Here is a 15,342-nt window from a genome sequence, read left to right as displayed (position 1 = left end):
GCTATGTATAAATTGCTAAAAAGTGATTCTTCATTTTGAATATGGTTCTTATGATTGTAGGATTGTTATTTATAAAATCAGGACGTTTAACTACTTGTTAAAATATTTAACTACTTGTTATCATAAAGTTTCCGTGAATTATATGAAGCAGTCCCTTTTAAGAAGTAGAAGTATAATATATAAACGTGTGGAATAAGTATTTTATTTGAGATTATACACGCATATAGTACAAACTATACAAAGCAAGTGAGCAAGGTTTTAAAGTTAATGATAAAACTAATTATTTTATTACATGTCTCTGATTGTTAAAACACTTTTAAGTTAATTACTAACGTACACCTAATTATGTTCTTACACGGTGTACGACTAAAGTAAAATAATATTACAAATTACTTTTTCCTCTTCAAATCATTAACAACATTATCTCTTTAACTAAAATTAACCTTATAGAAATTACTTATTAATTAATAATTAACCTCATAGAAAAAACGAAACTCCCAAAAAATACAGTTGGATGGCAACCGCACACGGATAGAGCAGTCTCAAACTTATCCTATTTATTGTGCGAACTTTTGTATCTACGATTGGTGAAATTAATTAACGAAATGATTTGAATATCGCTCCAAGATGTCGGAGCCAATCAGGATGTTCCACTGCGTCGGTGCGTCCGTCTTTATCGCCTTCCCTATCGACAACAGATAAAATAAGGACAATCGCGGTGGCGCGAGTTTATGTACGGCGCGGCATGTCTGGGGCTGCCACGGCGCGTCGGCTGGTTGGTCGAGCGTGGTCGGCGTTCATTGGGCGTCGTTCGTCGTCCAATCGTTGCCCTCCATCTGTCTACCCCGGTGGCTGGTAACTCGCCAACCACGTCTGCGGCTCGGGCATTATCGGCTAGTTCATTGTGGAGAGAAGATCATCGTCGTGCGGACTCTCGTCGTCCCGGCGTCTCAAAATGCAGTCCTTCTGCTCATTTCTGCTGCTGCTTGCGGTCACGCTCGCCACCGCGGAGGTCTACTTCGAGGAGAAGTTTCTCGACGGTGAGTAAAACCCCATGGAAATAATTCGATAGCCGTTCGCGTAAATTCAACGAACGTCTACCCGTTCCCAGACCGGGTTCTAGAAAGTCAACTTCCCGGTTTCCACTGCGCGAACCACACCCACGCGTCCATTTCCCTGAATTTTTCTGGGAAACGTCGAAATCTTAACTGTACTTCTCCGCGAAGTCCCACTCTTCGCGATCCGCCGCTTAGGAACACGCTGTATATTTCTCGTTGGTAACCACACGCCCTACTACACCGTACCCGGTTTACGTACCCGTTGTACACATGCGGATTTTCGGTAATGGAGCGTGGATTTCGGTACTCGGAAGGGGATTCGATTTTGCCCCGGCCATATGCCTCCATGGGGAATCGAAATTGCCGTGAACGTGGCCATGGTAGAATGTCTCGTGGCATTGGCGTACGGTACGCCGACATGACGCGCGATCGATCGGTTGATCCGCGTTCCACGGGCCTCTATGCTTCCTATAGCGGACCTCGTGGCACGGTAAAATTCAGATGTTACTATTTTTGACCTTAGTTTACCAGATTCTTCCTCGTCCTTCGACGAATCGTTGTGCGCCGTATTTCGAATAGTTCATTCAATGCGCCACGTTATTTTCGGCTTTTATTTTCCCCCCATTCATCGCCGGCCAAAAAGTTTTATCTACGTATGCAACTCCGTTCGTTACCTAGTTAATCACTGCCATATTTTATTCAAAGAACTGCTCTGATAATTTAGTATTTACTCGTTCTTATAGTACTCTGAGAAAGTCTTTTGCAACAGTGTTTATTAGTGCTTTTCTCTGTTGATAATATTTTATTTAAAAAAGAAAGATTGTATCAGGGTTTGAAGATATTTTTTACATGTGATGGAAACTCAATAAAAATTCGTTTTCAGATTCATGGGAGAAGAACTGGGTGTACTCTGAGCACCCTGGCAAGGAGTTTGGGAAGTTCGTTTTGAGCCATGGCAAGTTTTGGAATGATCCAGAGAATGATAAAGGTATGCTAATTATCAGCTGAGCGTATTGCTCGAACTTAAGGAGCTGATTTAATTAATTACTTATCCTCAGGTATCCAGACGTCTCAGGACGCTAGATTCTATGCTATCAGCAGGAAGTTCGAGCCATTCAGCAACAAGGATAAGCCGCTCGTGGTTCAGTTCAGCGTAAAGCATGAACAGAACATTGACTGCGGCGGCGGATACGTGAAAGTATTCGACTGCTCGTTGGAACAGAAAGACATGCACGGCGAAAGTCCATACCAGATTATGTTCGGTAAGAATTGGCTCTAATTAGCGGCGTTGTCGAGCCAAGAGTCACTGGTCGCATCCCATGGTGCATTGGTGCTAATGGAACTCGAAGAGTAAATTCTTACTTATGCCCTGAATATTGTCGTCATACGTAGTTCAGGTACCTTGTAAGATACATTGCCTTTCACCAACGCCGAAGAATCTCGACTATCCGAGCGCCGACCATCTCGGAGAGTCGATGTTTCATCGCAGCTTCCACAATCCCGAACATCGTTTGTTCGTTCCCTAAAATTATATATTCACTTCGGTGTAAAAAAAATACGTGATCTCACGTTTGGCACGAGTCCAACGAAGTCCGCGCTGCCCACAGTTTCTTGAACTTGCTTGTTTGGCTTCAGGACCCGACATCTGCGGACCCGGAACAAAGAAGGTCCACGTGATTTTCAGCTACAAAGGCAAGAACTTGTTGATTAACAAGGACATCCGCTGCAAGGACGACGTCTACACTCACTTGTACACTCTGATCGTCAAGCCTGATAACTCGTATCAGGTGAGCGGCTATGACATAAAAGATTGTCGAAGTATCGAGACTAGAGTCACATGTCCTTTCTGATAATCCATGGAGGACAGGTGCTAGAGAAACTCGAAGAGCGAAGATTATCTTGTTTATTTCGAGTGGCGAATCCGGATCTCTACTTCATAAGCAAAGATCAACACTACTATCTTCACAGTAATTTTTCTGTAATGCCACGCAAATAAATGTTCAATTATAAATGCGTCCTTACAGAAGAAATACTGTACTTCACAGATAATGACGAAGTTCCTCTGTCAGCAACGTCGTAAATAGAATGATTCGTTCTCCAGGTTCTCATCGACAACGAGGAAGTAGAGTCTGGTGAACTGGAGGCAGACTGGGACTTCCTGCCGCCCAAGAAGATCAAGGACCCGTCGAAGAGCAAGCCCAAGGACTGGGACGACAGGCCCACCATTCCTGACCCTGATGACCAGAAGCCCGATGACTGGGACCAACCAGAACACATTCCCGACCCTGAGGCCACCAAACCTGAAGACTGGGATGATGAAATGGACGGAGAGTGGGAGGCTTCTCTGATCAACAACCCCGACTACAAGGTCCGTTATATGACTGGATAAGGTAGCCGAGTCGGTTGCCTGGTGAGACCAATTACTATGCCCTTGCCTTTTTCCCGCATGATCTGTTAAATATTTATCGAATAAGACATGCTAATATCTTTTATCTAGATTATTTTTTAATAAGACAATTTTTCTATTCTTTTATCTTCAATTTTTAATACAACATATATTTATTCATTTATTTTTGAATACAATTTTTTAATTTAAAAATAAGGGAGTAAAAATTGCATTCATAAATAAAAGAATAAGAGTACGTTGTATTAATAATCATCGATGTCTTATTCGATAAATATAAAGTAGAAAACAACACGAAGGCACAGTAATTGGTTGCCCCACAATTAGTGGCTCCACTACCCTAATCTCACTGAGAATATGACCAGGTCTGATCATGGCAACGTGTTGCAAGATTCGTAAACTGATCGAGCGTTTGTTTTGTTTTCAGGGCGCATGGAAACCGAAACAGATCGATAACCCTAACTACAAGGGACCATGGATCCACCCGGAAATGGACAACCCTGCCTACACTCCCGATTCGGAACTTTACAAGAGGGACGAGATCTGCGCCCTTGGTTTCGACCTGTGGCAGGTGAGGTCTGGTACCATCTTCGACAACGTCCTCATCACGGACGACCCTGATGTCGCTCGCAAGTTCGGCGAAGAAGTCTGGAAGCCCACTATCGTAAGTTTCGTTGCGATTCTAACAGATGTTTGTCAAACTGATGAAAACAAATGATGTTAAAAGCGTATCCGATTTTAATGAGCGATAAAAAAGCTGGAATTCCTCGTTACTGATCCACGAGATTCAATCTCTATAGATTAGGGAAATGTGGGGAATGGTTTGGAGTAACTTTTATCGTTTTAGGAGGGTGAGAAGAAGATGAAAGAAGCTCAGGATGCGGAAGATTTGAAGCAGAGAGAAAAGGAGGTGAAGGAGAGCGAAGAGAATAAGGATGACGATGAAGATGAGGACGCCGATGAGGAGGAAAATAGCGTCCCTGACGTGGAAGTGAGTCACCCTGCTAGAACTGTGATACATAATTGGTAGAAAAAATTGGCGCGTCGTTAACCGATTAACTTGCTTGTTACAGGAGCACGACGAATTGTAAACGAATTTGTCGTGATCGACACGAACACAGACTGTATTCCAGGAGCTGTGTGGCCGCGACACGCACCAACATTTTCCAAACGTAAACGTCACAATAAGAAAGACCATTTCTACGGATCGGGAGGAATGGATTAACTCGCGCAAGTTGGTGGACAAATTTTTCAACAATGAAAAGCAATCTTTTATTCCGCCACCCCCGCAAGGATATAATTTTAGTTTAACCATGGCCTTGTCTCTGCAGCCTAAACTGAGAAAAAGCAAACTAAAAACACTTTTTAATGTCCTAGTCTCGAATCCTTTGGTACCCGCGGTGCTTAAAGCAGTGAGACTAAAATCGCCAGAGTGTAATCTCGCGTTCGATGTGCTAACGAAGGTACGCTGCAATATTGGAAATATTCGTCTAGCCCCCTTTCTCCGCTATATATAAATATATATAATATATACATACATATATAATATATATGTATTATATTAAAATGAAAGAAATGAAATAGAGTCATCTTGCCCCAAACCGTGTCCCCCCATGGCACAGCTCCACAAAAGACTCTAAGTTGTTCCGTTTTTGTTTGTCAAGTGTTTTTATATACAATAAAAAAAGAAGAAGAATAATTGAGATGTAATTTAAACGACGCTGTATTATATATATATATATTATATATTACTTCAATTTCCGTACAGTGTACGCGTATTAAGAAAAGAAAAGAAGCTCGCTCCAGTTTAAAAGATGAAAAAAAATGTGGTAACAGTATGACTGAGAGAGATGTGTGCGGACCGAGTGATTCAGAAAAATAATTGGTATGATTCATGTATCGAAAGCAACCAATAAACAATGTAATAAATAAGACTTTTCTAGACGTGCTCGGAGCGTTCATTTCTTTGTTCCCTGTACTAATCGCTATGATTTAGTCAGGATTGTGCTGAGTCATTTAATCATGACCCTTCTAACGGTACTTTGAAGAACCGTTAGGGAGAAATGATGTTACAGAAACTCTCGACAGCTTTGACAAAAGCTGAAAAATGCGCACTCAGAATGTACCATTCGTTGAACCGCGAGCACGGACGAGTAAGCAACCTTAGGACTCGTCCGTGTGGACACACACATAAAGCTTGCTGCTTTCGTTCTGTCTCTCTCGATCATCTTCCGTTCTTTTTATAAACTAACTGCGCGTAGCTGGATGCGCATTAAAATGGTGGGGATAAAAAGGCACTATCTAGTGAGGCAGAAATGGCTCAATATGGTGAGGCATCACTCTACTTCATCGTGGTCTGAGCGCGCGAACTTGTGAACGGCGCTGCAATCTTCTTGATCGTATTAAAAATAACGATCTGTGTATACAGGATAAAATTTTCTGCACGACCGCTTCTTAGGGTTGTACTTATTTCAGCTTCAACTTTCACCTTAATTACCACCGCAGTCTATTGCAGCAGTTTTCTATTTTTCTTCCGAGCAGTATTGTTGAAAAATTGCTTTATGTGAAAATTATAAGGGAATAACAAATAGCATGCTCGATAAATATATAAATTTATTTTCCTTTTAACAATGAAAATTGTCATTCCGGTCAAAGTTTCATTCTTTTCGTCAGGAATATAGATAGAAAGATTCAAGGTGGAAAATTAAAAAGTGAAATGCATTGGTTATAACTTAAAGCTTCGTAATAGTACAAATATTTAAATAGTGCTTAAATATTTCGTAAAATTGCCTAGAAATCGATTGTATAGTACAATTGAATCGAATGTACATGTTCAATAAAAACTAAGCTCTATCTACTAAGGCACTCATTATCGAGGTTGCCCTTTTGATAACTTTTGAAATCTTCGTGGGAGTTCGGCAGGTGACATTAGATGAGTATTATTCGAGCTCGCTATGGGATTAAGATAGTCTTTCTGCAATATTTAAGATACGGTTCCTTCGACGACAATAGTCGCGACACATCTGCGAGACGAGCCTGTTTAGAGAATCATTGAAGACTGCGGAGAAATCATCTGTAGAACGATAGAAGCAACGCGCTGTTTCGTTTGTGTAGTTCACGAAAAAGTATAAAAAATACAAAACTGACAAAATCTTCGTGGAACTTCTCGAAAGTGCCACAAATAAATATATTACGAGTGATTAATTGTGTCTGCGTTTATCTTTGTACATTCAAAATTGCTTATGATTAGGCTGCGAACCTTCATCCATGTTTTCACGCCGAATTTCGAGACAATTCGAATATAGAAAAATGTTATGTACTCTGTGAGATGAAAATAAATTAAATAATATTATTGTTAGTTCGTAAGAATGCAGACCTTTCCTTACGCTTCGAAACATTGCCGAAAATGTATAAAAATCTGCAGCCTGCCCGCGAATATTATAAAGATAAGAAGTTTTTAATGAGAGAACTGTTATTAAGGTATAATTACATAAGAAGTAAAACGCGTTCGCTGATAGAATAGATATTTTCAGAAAACGATCTTTTTAATCGATCGTTAACTATACTCTAGAAAAATTTTTACAAATAGACAAGGCGTCCGTAAGATGGAAATCTGAACACGTTGAATCGTGAACTTTTCAAATATAGCATGAACAAGGCCAGCTCGATATCGGCGTTTGCTGCCGTCCCGACTGGTAATTAATTACTCATCAACATTGTCAATTTATTCCGAGCAAAGTCTTAGAACGAAATAATGAATTGTCTACGTTTGTGCGATCGAAGAAGAGATTACGTGGAATGGAAAGATTTTAAGATAGTCTACATCTGTCTCTACTCGCGGAAGATCCGACTTCCACGGTCCGCCGTCTGGCAGCGTCCTCGTCTTGCATCGAGGCCTGAAGAGCCATCGCGAGAGCCTCGTCCTCGCTCATGTTACCTTGATAGTTCGTCATTATCTCGCCGTTTCTCCTATTTACATTAACGTTATTTTCTAATTTGTCCAGTCTTCTTCTTCTTGTTGCCTCTTCGGGACCCAGGCATCCATGGTCTGTTGGGTGTCTGTGCTTCAAGCAGAAGTTCTGATTGCAGTCTGAACAACGTACCTGCACTATCTCTTTAATTTTGCAACCCTTAGAGGAACATCTGCAATAGGAAATTCTGTTATAACTTAAACTTGAAATACGAGTTGCGTATTGACCTTATCAAATGTTATATGTTTAGGCTTAATAAGAATTAAGCATTCATAATTGGCTTACTTATTAGAAAATATTTTTGCCCTAGGTTTCTTGAAGTCTGACTGGCATTCATTGTCCATGTGTTGACCTACGGCAATGTCAGGAGGGTCTCCTCTCTTTGTCGGTACCGGTGTATTGCAGAGTGGACAGACAGGGACTTGAACATCTTTCTTGTATGCGCTTGGGCAGCTGTGGTTGGTATATGATATGTGCTTCGTACAAAAGATTGCCGAGCATGCATCGCATTTCAGAGGTAAAAAGTCTAAACGATTGCAGCTGTTCTCTGAGCAATGTTCTCCCAAGTTTGGGAACTCCATTGCCTATGAGTAGAATCTAAAACGAAAATTAGCATTTGTCTAAGAGAACATCATATTTTGTATGCAAACGAAGTAGATCAGAATTTTTCGAGACATTTCCACGAGACCTCGATCAAAGACATACCCACAATCACGACGAAGCAAGGTTTCGTAGTTCCACCTGACAGTTGGAGACTAGCATGCCACTCTCACTGTGTATCACAGATAAGTGAACATCACCTGGGACGATTTCCACGGTTATCCAAAAATTGATCGACACAATGTCTCGTTCGGAAACTGCGTCTTCTGTGTTAGTTAAACAATTAAAACACGCGACTGGCTGACAGAATTTCAAATGACTAATCATTCAGATTTTTAGCCTTTTATATACTAAAACACGTCTTACGAAACTGACGGTACAGTCACGTCACGACATCCAACGAATAACGCGATTAAGCATGACGTTGCTTTTAACTCGCCAGTAGGGTTTCTCGAAATTTCTTTAGGGAACATCCTAGAATTCCCTATACCTGAAAGTCTGCTGTTTAGTGAGATTCGTTCGCAGACCGAATTCCATCGTTCCACCAAACACGTTCCACGTGTTCCATCGAGTTCGCGTTAAACAATTTATTTCAAGATTCCACTCGGCGCGAATGCCCACCGATAAATCGCGGATATTTCGCGCAGGAATTATTTTCTATTGTTCGATAAATGTCCCGAGGATTCGTCGGAAATGTCCCATAGTTGGCATAGTTCATGCGCAACGCATTGAATTTTCCCGCAATCGTGGAAAATCACGTTTCGATTCCCTCGTTCCCGCGCAGTCGAGACACGAGGAACACGGAGCGCGCTCTCGGCGATTTACAATCATAAACTTGAGTTTGCTTTGTACTTATCACTGGAGCATGGTTTTATTATGATTTTTGAGCGCCAGGTGGCCGCGTTTTTGTTGTCCATTTGTCGAACAGTACAGGTCTCAGCGCCATTACATCGATAAATGTCATTGTATCCGCGTCCCACGACCCTAATTTTGAATCGATAATTAATTTTCAAATAAACCAGCCAGGTGTAATAATGTCGAGCAAACGGAAAATTACGACGGCGAAGAAAGGCCGCGCCAAGCAAAAAAAGGTCGAGTACGACGACGAGGACATTTCCAGCGAGCATGATTCGGATGTCGATGACGCCGCCGAGACCGGTTCGAACGCCGACGGTGAGGACGCTACCGAGGATGACCTTACCGATGTCTCCAGTTTCCCGGAATTGCCGCCACCTGAGGTGAGATTACCTTCATCTTTCTCCTATGCTTGTTTGTCCCGGGTAGTGGACCGTCGACGAACCTGGACCCGGACTCCAACGAGGTTGCAATCTTGCCACGCGTTGCTAAATGTGTTCCTCGTTAATCATCGTTCGATTAGGTTTGCAAATTCACCCGTGCCCTTTCTTGCACAAGTGCCAAAAATATTACTGTTTCAATAGATTTCATTCAGCTCATGGATAATTAATACTTTAAACCATACCCTTTTGTTGGGTTAATTATCTTCAAACTAATTAGCTTCCCTATGTATCTGACACGTTTCTGTACATATTGTAAACCAATCTGTAGGAATCTATTTATTTTGTGAATATTCTGTAATTATAATCTTCTTGCGTAGGTCATTCATCAAGGTACTATTTAATTCTGCACTGCATCTGATATATTTTTCTTTGTTGCAGGGTGGATGGGGCAAGCCAGGCACGCTGCTCATGTGCGGTCTCACGAACTGGGACATGGCAGGTCGCAAGGCCCCGCCAAAAGGGGTCAAGGCTAATGTGGGCCGTAGTTTATGGACTCCACATACCTTTAAGAATCTTAATGCTGCACGGGTGAGGCTGGTTGCTTCTGGTCCTGCTGCATCTCATAGTATTATTGTCACTGAGGACAACAGATGTCTAGCATTTGGTAGAAATGATAAAGGTAACAATATAAATTCCTATTTTAGCTACAATTCTGTGGAGCTTAATTTGTGTAAACTACCGATAATTAAAACACTGTACAATCTTCCTTATGCCATAGCACCTTCTTAGAAGTTCCAGGATAGATACTTTAAAAATATCATTTGATTGTAGGTCAATTGGGTGTTGGTGACATGAAGCGCCGCGACGAGCCTACAGAGGTGACATCCCTGAAGGGTCACACAGTGATAGCAGCGTTTTGTGGTCGCAACCACACTCTATTTTTAACTAGCCGTGGGATAGTATTCGCGGCCGGAGACAATAAGTTAGGGCAATGCGGGGTCGGTAAAAACGACGCCACCATCGTGTCCGCGACCAAAGTGAAGTATTCTGGCCCTCCCATTGTTAAAATCGGCTGCGGTGCAGAGTTCTCAATGATCCTGGACATTAAGGGTGGCCTGCACTCGTTCGGGAGCCCAGAGTACGGAGCTCTGGGCCACAACACCGACGGGAAGTACTTCATAACGAACACAAAGATGGCATTCCACTTCGAAAAAGTGCCTAAGAGAATCGTTCTGTACGTCGAGAGAGCGAAGGACGGCCACGTGACGCCGCTCGACCGTGTCGAGATCACGGACTTCAGCTGCGGCCATTATCACACCGTTGCCATCGATAGCAAGAATCGCGCGTTCTCATGGGGTTTCGGTGGCATCGGCCGTTTGGGCCATAACGAGCAACGAGACGAGTTAGTGCCTCGCCTGATCAAATTTTTAGAGCCACCGAATCGGGGAGTTAGAGCTGTACATTGTGGCAGCACCTACAGTATCGCCATCAACGTCCACGGCACTGCCCTAATGTTTGGCCAGACCAAACGCACCGGGGAGGCGAACATGTATCCGAAACCGATCCAGGATCTCTCCGGATGGGAAATCCGCTGCGTCGGATGTTCCCAAACCAGCGTCGTTGTCGCAGCCGATGAGTCCGTGATTGCCTGGGGGGCTAGTCCTACGTTCGGAGAACTGGTAAACTTGCTTCCAATTTTTAACACTTTACGGACCATAGATATTTCGAATATTTATATGCGCCTTCTCTTTTGCTCATAGAAGTGTTAAATCGAACTCTGTGGAAGTGCTTTCTGTAATTATAGGGTGATCAAATCCACTAACATTTTTATATTTTCATAACACTAGCATTAATCAATATTTATTTTACTTTTCGCGGCAGGTATCTGACATTTAAAACATATTAATAATATACTATTAATACACTATATTAATATTGGAGTGTCTCGGAGTCGTGTCTCCGGATTAAAAATATATAGATAAAGAAAAGTGATAAATTGATCAACTATTTTCTTCTATTACGTTTAACTATTAACATGTATCTAATTTGTTAAACCGTAATAAAAAATTTTCAATGGATGCAGTTCTGAGGGATGTAAGTCCTATGGCTTGTCAAAAATCACAGGACGAGCATGATTTCCGTACAAATTAATTAGAAGCTCAGAAGTTATTCTATTCGAAACGGTGTGAATTTTTCGCAGAAGATGCGTGGTCTGGAGTTAGCAATAAATATCTGTTGCAGGGTTTCGGGGAAATGCGCAAGTCCTCGACAACTCCGATGGAGGTGAAGGCATTAGAAGGTTTATACATTACTGCTGTTACCTGCGGCGTCTCACATACGCTTATGATCTGCCGGGACGAGTCCGAAGAGGAGAAGGCCAAGATCAACAAACTTCAAGTGTATTCCGTTTAGATGATACGATTCGCAACGTAGAGGTAAAAGAAAACCATGAAAGATAAACGAAGCAGACCAGAAATGAGAAACAACAAGATTACTCGAGATCAGCGTGCTAAGAAGTTCTTCTGTGTTCATCGCAAAAAAAAAAAACGAAAACGAAACAAAAGAAAATCATTCACACGAACGGATCACAAAACATCTAAAATCGCCACATCGTTCCGATAATCGAGAGGCCCGCGGGCCGTGCGGGCCTGTCCTTTCGAATAGACTGCGAGAAACGTCCATATTGAATACAGACTTAAACTAATTACTTTTACTATAATATGTACTTCCACCCCCACCCCCGTTTACTTAACGTACGAAGGAATGTTTACCGTAATAGGGAACCCCGTTTTGTTAGTAGCTCAGGATATAGACCAAACAGATAGATGCGAAAAAGAATATATTTTGATACGTTGCTATTTTATTGAAATACTCTGCATCTTCGATCAGAAATGAAAAACATAGTTGACATGTATGAAGAAGAGTGCTGGGAATAACGTATGATTTTCATCGAGACAGGCACCTCGCCATTCGTGTATTTTTCGTTTTCATCATTGTCCTATCGAAACCATTGTTAATTCATTGCAGCAGTACCTGAATCATTGACGCATTGCGGTCCGCGCAACCGGTTTTCGCCGACCGAGGCCAATTTTTTAATTTAAGATAATCAATCGAGCGTCGCTTTCATTTTATTGTTTATTTTTTTTTACTGCAGATAATCGTGGCGGACCGCAAGTGTCGAATCTGCAAAAATCCGTTTTATATTTTGTATACAAAGACAAGGCAGAGTCGCAGTTACAATGTGGACGATAACGCGCGTTTACATTTTCTTTCTGTTTCCTTCTTTTTTAATCTAGTGGAACTGGGTTCCACAGAAACAATGTTTTCGCCGTAGATCGTTCGCTTCGTACGCGTGAAATCGACAATGTTGCTGCGACCAGCCCGCCTCCACTGATTTGTATGATTGATATTTTTCATTGTAATAGTCGCGGTATGCTGTTAACGACGCCGACATCGTTCCAGCAGACTTTTCTTGTAATTCGTTCTATCCTTCCTCGAGCACACCGGCATTGTTGGTCATACTTATGAACTAAGGATTGCTTTGCAGTTACAGAAACAACAAAGAAAGTCTTAGCAAAGGGTATACATTGTTGACAAATGATTGCGGTACATACAGGACATGCACGCGCACGCATCGTACATCGTCGATACTTACATACGTATACGCGTTTGTATTTCACTGTTCGTGTCCCCATAGTGAGTGTAATCGAAATTTTTATATCGTAATTTTATTTTATAGTTTTCTGTCGATCGATCGTGAAACGATTTTTGGGTACCACGTAAGTTGTTCATACTTTTTTACGAGACGCCGACGCTAGCACGTCACTGCCACGACCATATTATGCGAGCGTGCCTCGTACTGGCGAGCATCCATTCCTTTCCGTTTTATAAAATCGTTCTTATGCGGATACCAGGCTGTCGCGCACCGTTTTTACTACACCGAAGACGCGTGTACATGGCAGATTACGAATAAACGAATTTTTTAAACAATTTCTATTAAACCGAGTCTTCAGCATTCGATGAGAACATCATCTCTTCGCCCGAAATACTGTCGACCATGCCACAGTCGCTGCACAGCTCCGGATGCTGACATACTTCGACTCTCGTCGCCGCGCTGTCAGCATCTTTGCTGGAGCTGCACGGCCGAGGCAATTGATCCCTTTGGCATTCTTTTAATTCATTGTCCATGATTTTGCAGGTGCTGCTACACTCGGGAAATCGATAAGATTTTCTGGACGGAACGCTGGCCAGTTTACAGAAGCTACAGACTTCGGGAAAACTACAAGGTTTGGGCGATGCTTCTAATTTGCAGGAGCTGCAAATCTCTGGGAATTCGCAATCCCCGGGTTTTTTTACCAGGACTTTCGTGCACTCGGTACATGGTTTAATAATGTCCAGACGATCCTTGCACCTCTGGCAAGGAATATTGCTCAAAGCCTCCTCGTATCTATTTTTAATCAGCTCCTTCTGTTTCTCATTTTTCTCCATCTATTTAAAAATGTATATTTCGATTAATTTTACACCGTAATTTTAACGAAGCGAGGATCGAAGGATAATGCTAACAATAAGTTTCCGATCCATTGCCACTGTGGCCATCGCAATCGCTTCGCCGACGCTCTCCTTTTTCTGCCGATTCAGATTGTATTTCCAGTGCAGCAAGCTGTACGCCGTGTAATGTAGAAGGTCTGTCGGGTTGTATTTCAAAGCACGTGACATCGCCCACGCTACCGGCACCATAACATTTTGCCTAGAATTTCGACTGGATTGGATGGGATAAATTCTACGCGGAGTACTCGTTTATCATGATATACCTTAAGTAATCGTTTCGCTGCGCAGTCAATTCATCTACCGTAATTTCTCCCACAGGATGACCGCATTGGCATTCGTATCCAATGTAACGTGGTTTTTCATAGACCGTGGAACTGCTCGACTCACTTTCCATTGTATCTGTATTACTGTTATCCAAATCCAGTGCTGTCAAGCTACACTTGCATATAATTTCCTAGATATTGTAATTAGCGTCATAAGATACTCTAAAACAATAAGAGATTAATAAGTCGAGGACTCGTACGTGCGAGGGTTTTTCTTCCATTTGATCGAGCCCGATGTCAACCAAAATTTGCTCAGTCTCCTCGTCAATCCCATATTGCTGCACTAATTGTATTATTTCCGTTTCTATTCCCGTGTTTTTTAAGAACAGTAGTATTTTAGGGGTCGATTGATTGATCGGGGACTGCCAATTTAAAATGCCGGGGATATCGATACCACTTAGCAATAAATGACGAAGCGTGCACGCATTCTGTATGTCTACGCCGTGCAGAAGAATGCACCAGCAGTCTGGCTCGCTTATACCAATAACGCGCAAATTTGATATTAATTCGGGATTGTATTTGTTAGACCATGTATGTTCAAATTCGAGCATGAACGGGTCGATATTGAAAGGTCTAAAGTATGAAAGTTCACAGGAGCTGAGGCTGATCAGGCCGAGTTTCATCGCTTTTATAATGGCGTGCACAAAAATGCCTGAAAAGGAGTATCTCATCAATTGTACGTTTGTCTACATTGCATACGTGTAATCACCTCTCTTTAGCAAGCTTTTTAAAACACGCGTAGAATACAAGCCACTGTGTACAGTCACCCACACCCGTTTCTCAATTATGGACTCGTCGGTGTGTCGTGTCCTATTCAATTGGCCTTCAACGCATCGCTTGAGTTTACGCGTAATGAACTCTAACAGTTTCGCTTTACTCCATGCGCCAAATTTGCGATACCCTCTGTTCGTAAAAACTAAGTCCGGTTTTTCTTTGTTCGATTGTTCTTCTGACGGGTGCGACGAGGACGTTGCAGAGGAGGTTTTCCTGTAATCATCGAAAGTATTTTGTATCAACGCGTTTTTGATTCGATACGATGTTTCAATAATCCGTGCGACGACAATTGAAGTCTACCTCGTAATCTGTGCGCATCCATTTCCCCGAATGTCATGAATTGTCTGGCAATTCATGCTTCACCGACGATGCGTTGACTAAACGAAATCCACACGACACATGGCCGGTTAAATAAAAACGTGACAG

The 15,342-nt window shown here is 42.1% G+C and overlaps 4 protein-coding genes across 4 annotated transcripts; 2 read left to right on the top strand and 2 right to left on the bottom strand.

Annotated features, from left to right (window-relative positions):
* The first annotated feature begins 877 nt into the window (after positions 1-877).
* On the top strand, positions 878-5,178 carry Calr (calreticulin). Its single transcript, XM_078184834.1, has 8 exons — positions 878-1,040; positions 1,942-2,046; positions 2,117-2,320; positions 2,694-2,845; positions 3,160-3,426; positions 3,890-4,126; positions 4,310-4,453; positions 4,536-5,178. Exons 1-8 carry the CDS (start codon positions 956-958, stop codon positions 4,551-4,553), a joined length of 1,212 nt encoding a protein of 403 aa, XP_078040960.1. The 5' UTR covers positions 878-955; the 3' UTR covers positions 4,554-5,178.
* Positions 5,179-6,057: 879 nt separating this feature from the next.
* Positions 6,058-8,437, bottom strand: LOC144472111 (AN1-type zinc finger protein 2A). The gene is made up of 3 exons (XM_078184835.1): positions 8,139-8,437; positions 7,719-8,030; positions 6,058-7,605 (listed from the first exon to the last, which is right to left on the bottom strand). The coding sequence occupies exons 2-3, from the start codon at positions 8,012-8,014 to the stop codon at positions 7,272-7,274; spliced, it is 630 nt and encodes a 209-aa protein (XP_078040961.1). The 5' UTR covers positions 8,015-8,030; positions 8,139-8,437; the 3' UTR covers positions 6,058-7,271.
* A 518-nt stretch (positions 8,438-8,955) lies between these two features.
* On the top strand, positions 8,956-13,261 carry LOC144473599 (protein RCC2 homolog). Its single transcript, XM_078187609.1, has 4 exons — positions 8,956-9,271; positions 9,710-9,950; positions 10,103-10,950; positions 11,513-13,261. Exons 1-4 carry the CDS (start codon positions 9,068-9,070, stop codon positions 11,681-11,683), a joined length of 1,464 nt encoding a protein of 487 aa, XP_078043735.1. The 5' UTR covers positions 8,956-9,067; the 3' UTR covers positions 11,684-13,261.
* On the bottom strand, positions 12,124-15,338 carry LOC144473598 (uncharacterized). Its single transcript, XM_078187608.1, has 6 exons — positions 15,217-15,338; positions 14,852-15,129; positions 14,343-14,794; positions 14,083-14,273; positions 13,835-14,018; positions 12,124-13,759 (listed from the first exon to the last, which is right to left on the bottom strand). Exons 1-6 carry the CDS (start codon positions 15,270-15,272, stop codon positions 13,268-13,270), a joined length of 1,653 nt encoding a protein of 550 aa, XP_078043734.1. The 5' UTR covers positions 15,273-15,338; the 3' UTR covers positions 12,124-13,267.
* Positions 15,339-15,342: the final 4 nt, after the last annotated feature.

This window comes from Augochlora pura, chromosome 7 (assembly GCF_028453695.1).
Source record: "Augochlora pura isolate Apur16 chromosome 7, APUR_v2.2.1, whole genome shotgun sequence".
Taxonomy (NCBI): domain Eukaryota; kingdom Metazoa; phylum Arthropoda; class Insecta; order Hymenoptera; family Halictidae; genus Augochlora; species Augochlora pura.
Note: the sequence above shows the minus strand (reverse complement) of the source record. Positions and strands in the feature narration are given on the sequence as shown.

What these genes read in the sequence shown, in the direction of transcription:
- Calr (XM_078184834.1), top strand. Translation starts at nt 956, where the DNA reads ATGCAGTCCTTCTGCTCATTTCTGCTGCTGCTTGCGGTCACGCTCGCC. An exon ending in CGAGGAGAAGTTTCTCGACG is followed by an intron (nt 1,041 to 1,941) that starts GTGAGTAAAACC and finishes ATTCGTTTTCAG; the next exon opens with ATTCATGGGAGAAGAACTGG. An exon ending in TCCATACCAGATTATGTTCG is followed by an intron (nt 2,321 to 2,693) that starts GTAAGAATTGGC and finishes GTTTGGCTTCAG; the next exon opens with GACCCGACATCTGCGGACCC.
- LOC144472111 (XM_078184835.1), bottom strand. Translation starts at nt 8,014, where the DNA reads ATGGAGTTCCCAAACTTGGGAGAACATTGCTCAGAGAACAGCTGCAAT. An exon ending in GCAAAAATATTTTCTAATAA is followed by an intron (nt 7,606 to 7,718) that starts GTAAGCCAATTA and finishes TTCCTATTGCAG; the next exon opens with ATGTTCCTCTAAGGGTTGCA.
- LOC144473599 (XM_078187609.1), top strand. Translation starts at nt 9,068, where the DNA reads ATGTCGAGCAAACGGAAAATTACGACGGCGAAGAAAGGCCGCGCCAAG. An exon ending in ATTTGGTAGAAATGATAAAG is followed by an intron (nt 9,951 to 10,102) that starts GTAACAATATAA and finishes ATTTGATTGTAG; the next exon opens with GTCAATTGGGTGTTGGTGAC. An exon ending in GTCCTACGTTCGGAGAACTG is followed by an intron (nt 10,951 to 11,512) that starts GTAAACTTGCTT and finishes TATCTGTTGCAG; the next exon opens with GGTTTCGGGGAAATGCGCAA.
- LOC144473598 (XM_078187608.1), bottom strand. Translation starts at nt 15,272, where the DNA reads ATGAATTGCCAGACAATTCATGACATTCGGGGAAATGGATGCGCACAG. An exon ending in AAAAAGCTTGCTAAAGAGAG is followed by an intron (nt 14,795 to 14,851) that starts GTGATTACACGT and finishes ACTCCTTTTCAG; the next exon opens with GCATTTTTGTGCACGCCATT. An exon ending in CAGCGAAACGATTACTTAAG is followed by an intron (nt 14,019 to 14,082) that starts GTATATCATGAT and finishes TCGAAATTCTAG; the next exon opens with GCAAAATGTTATGGTGCCGG.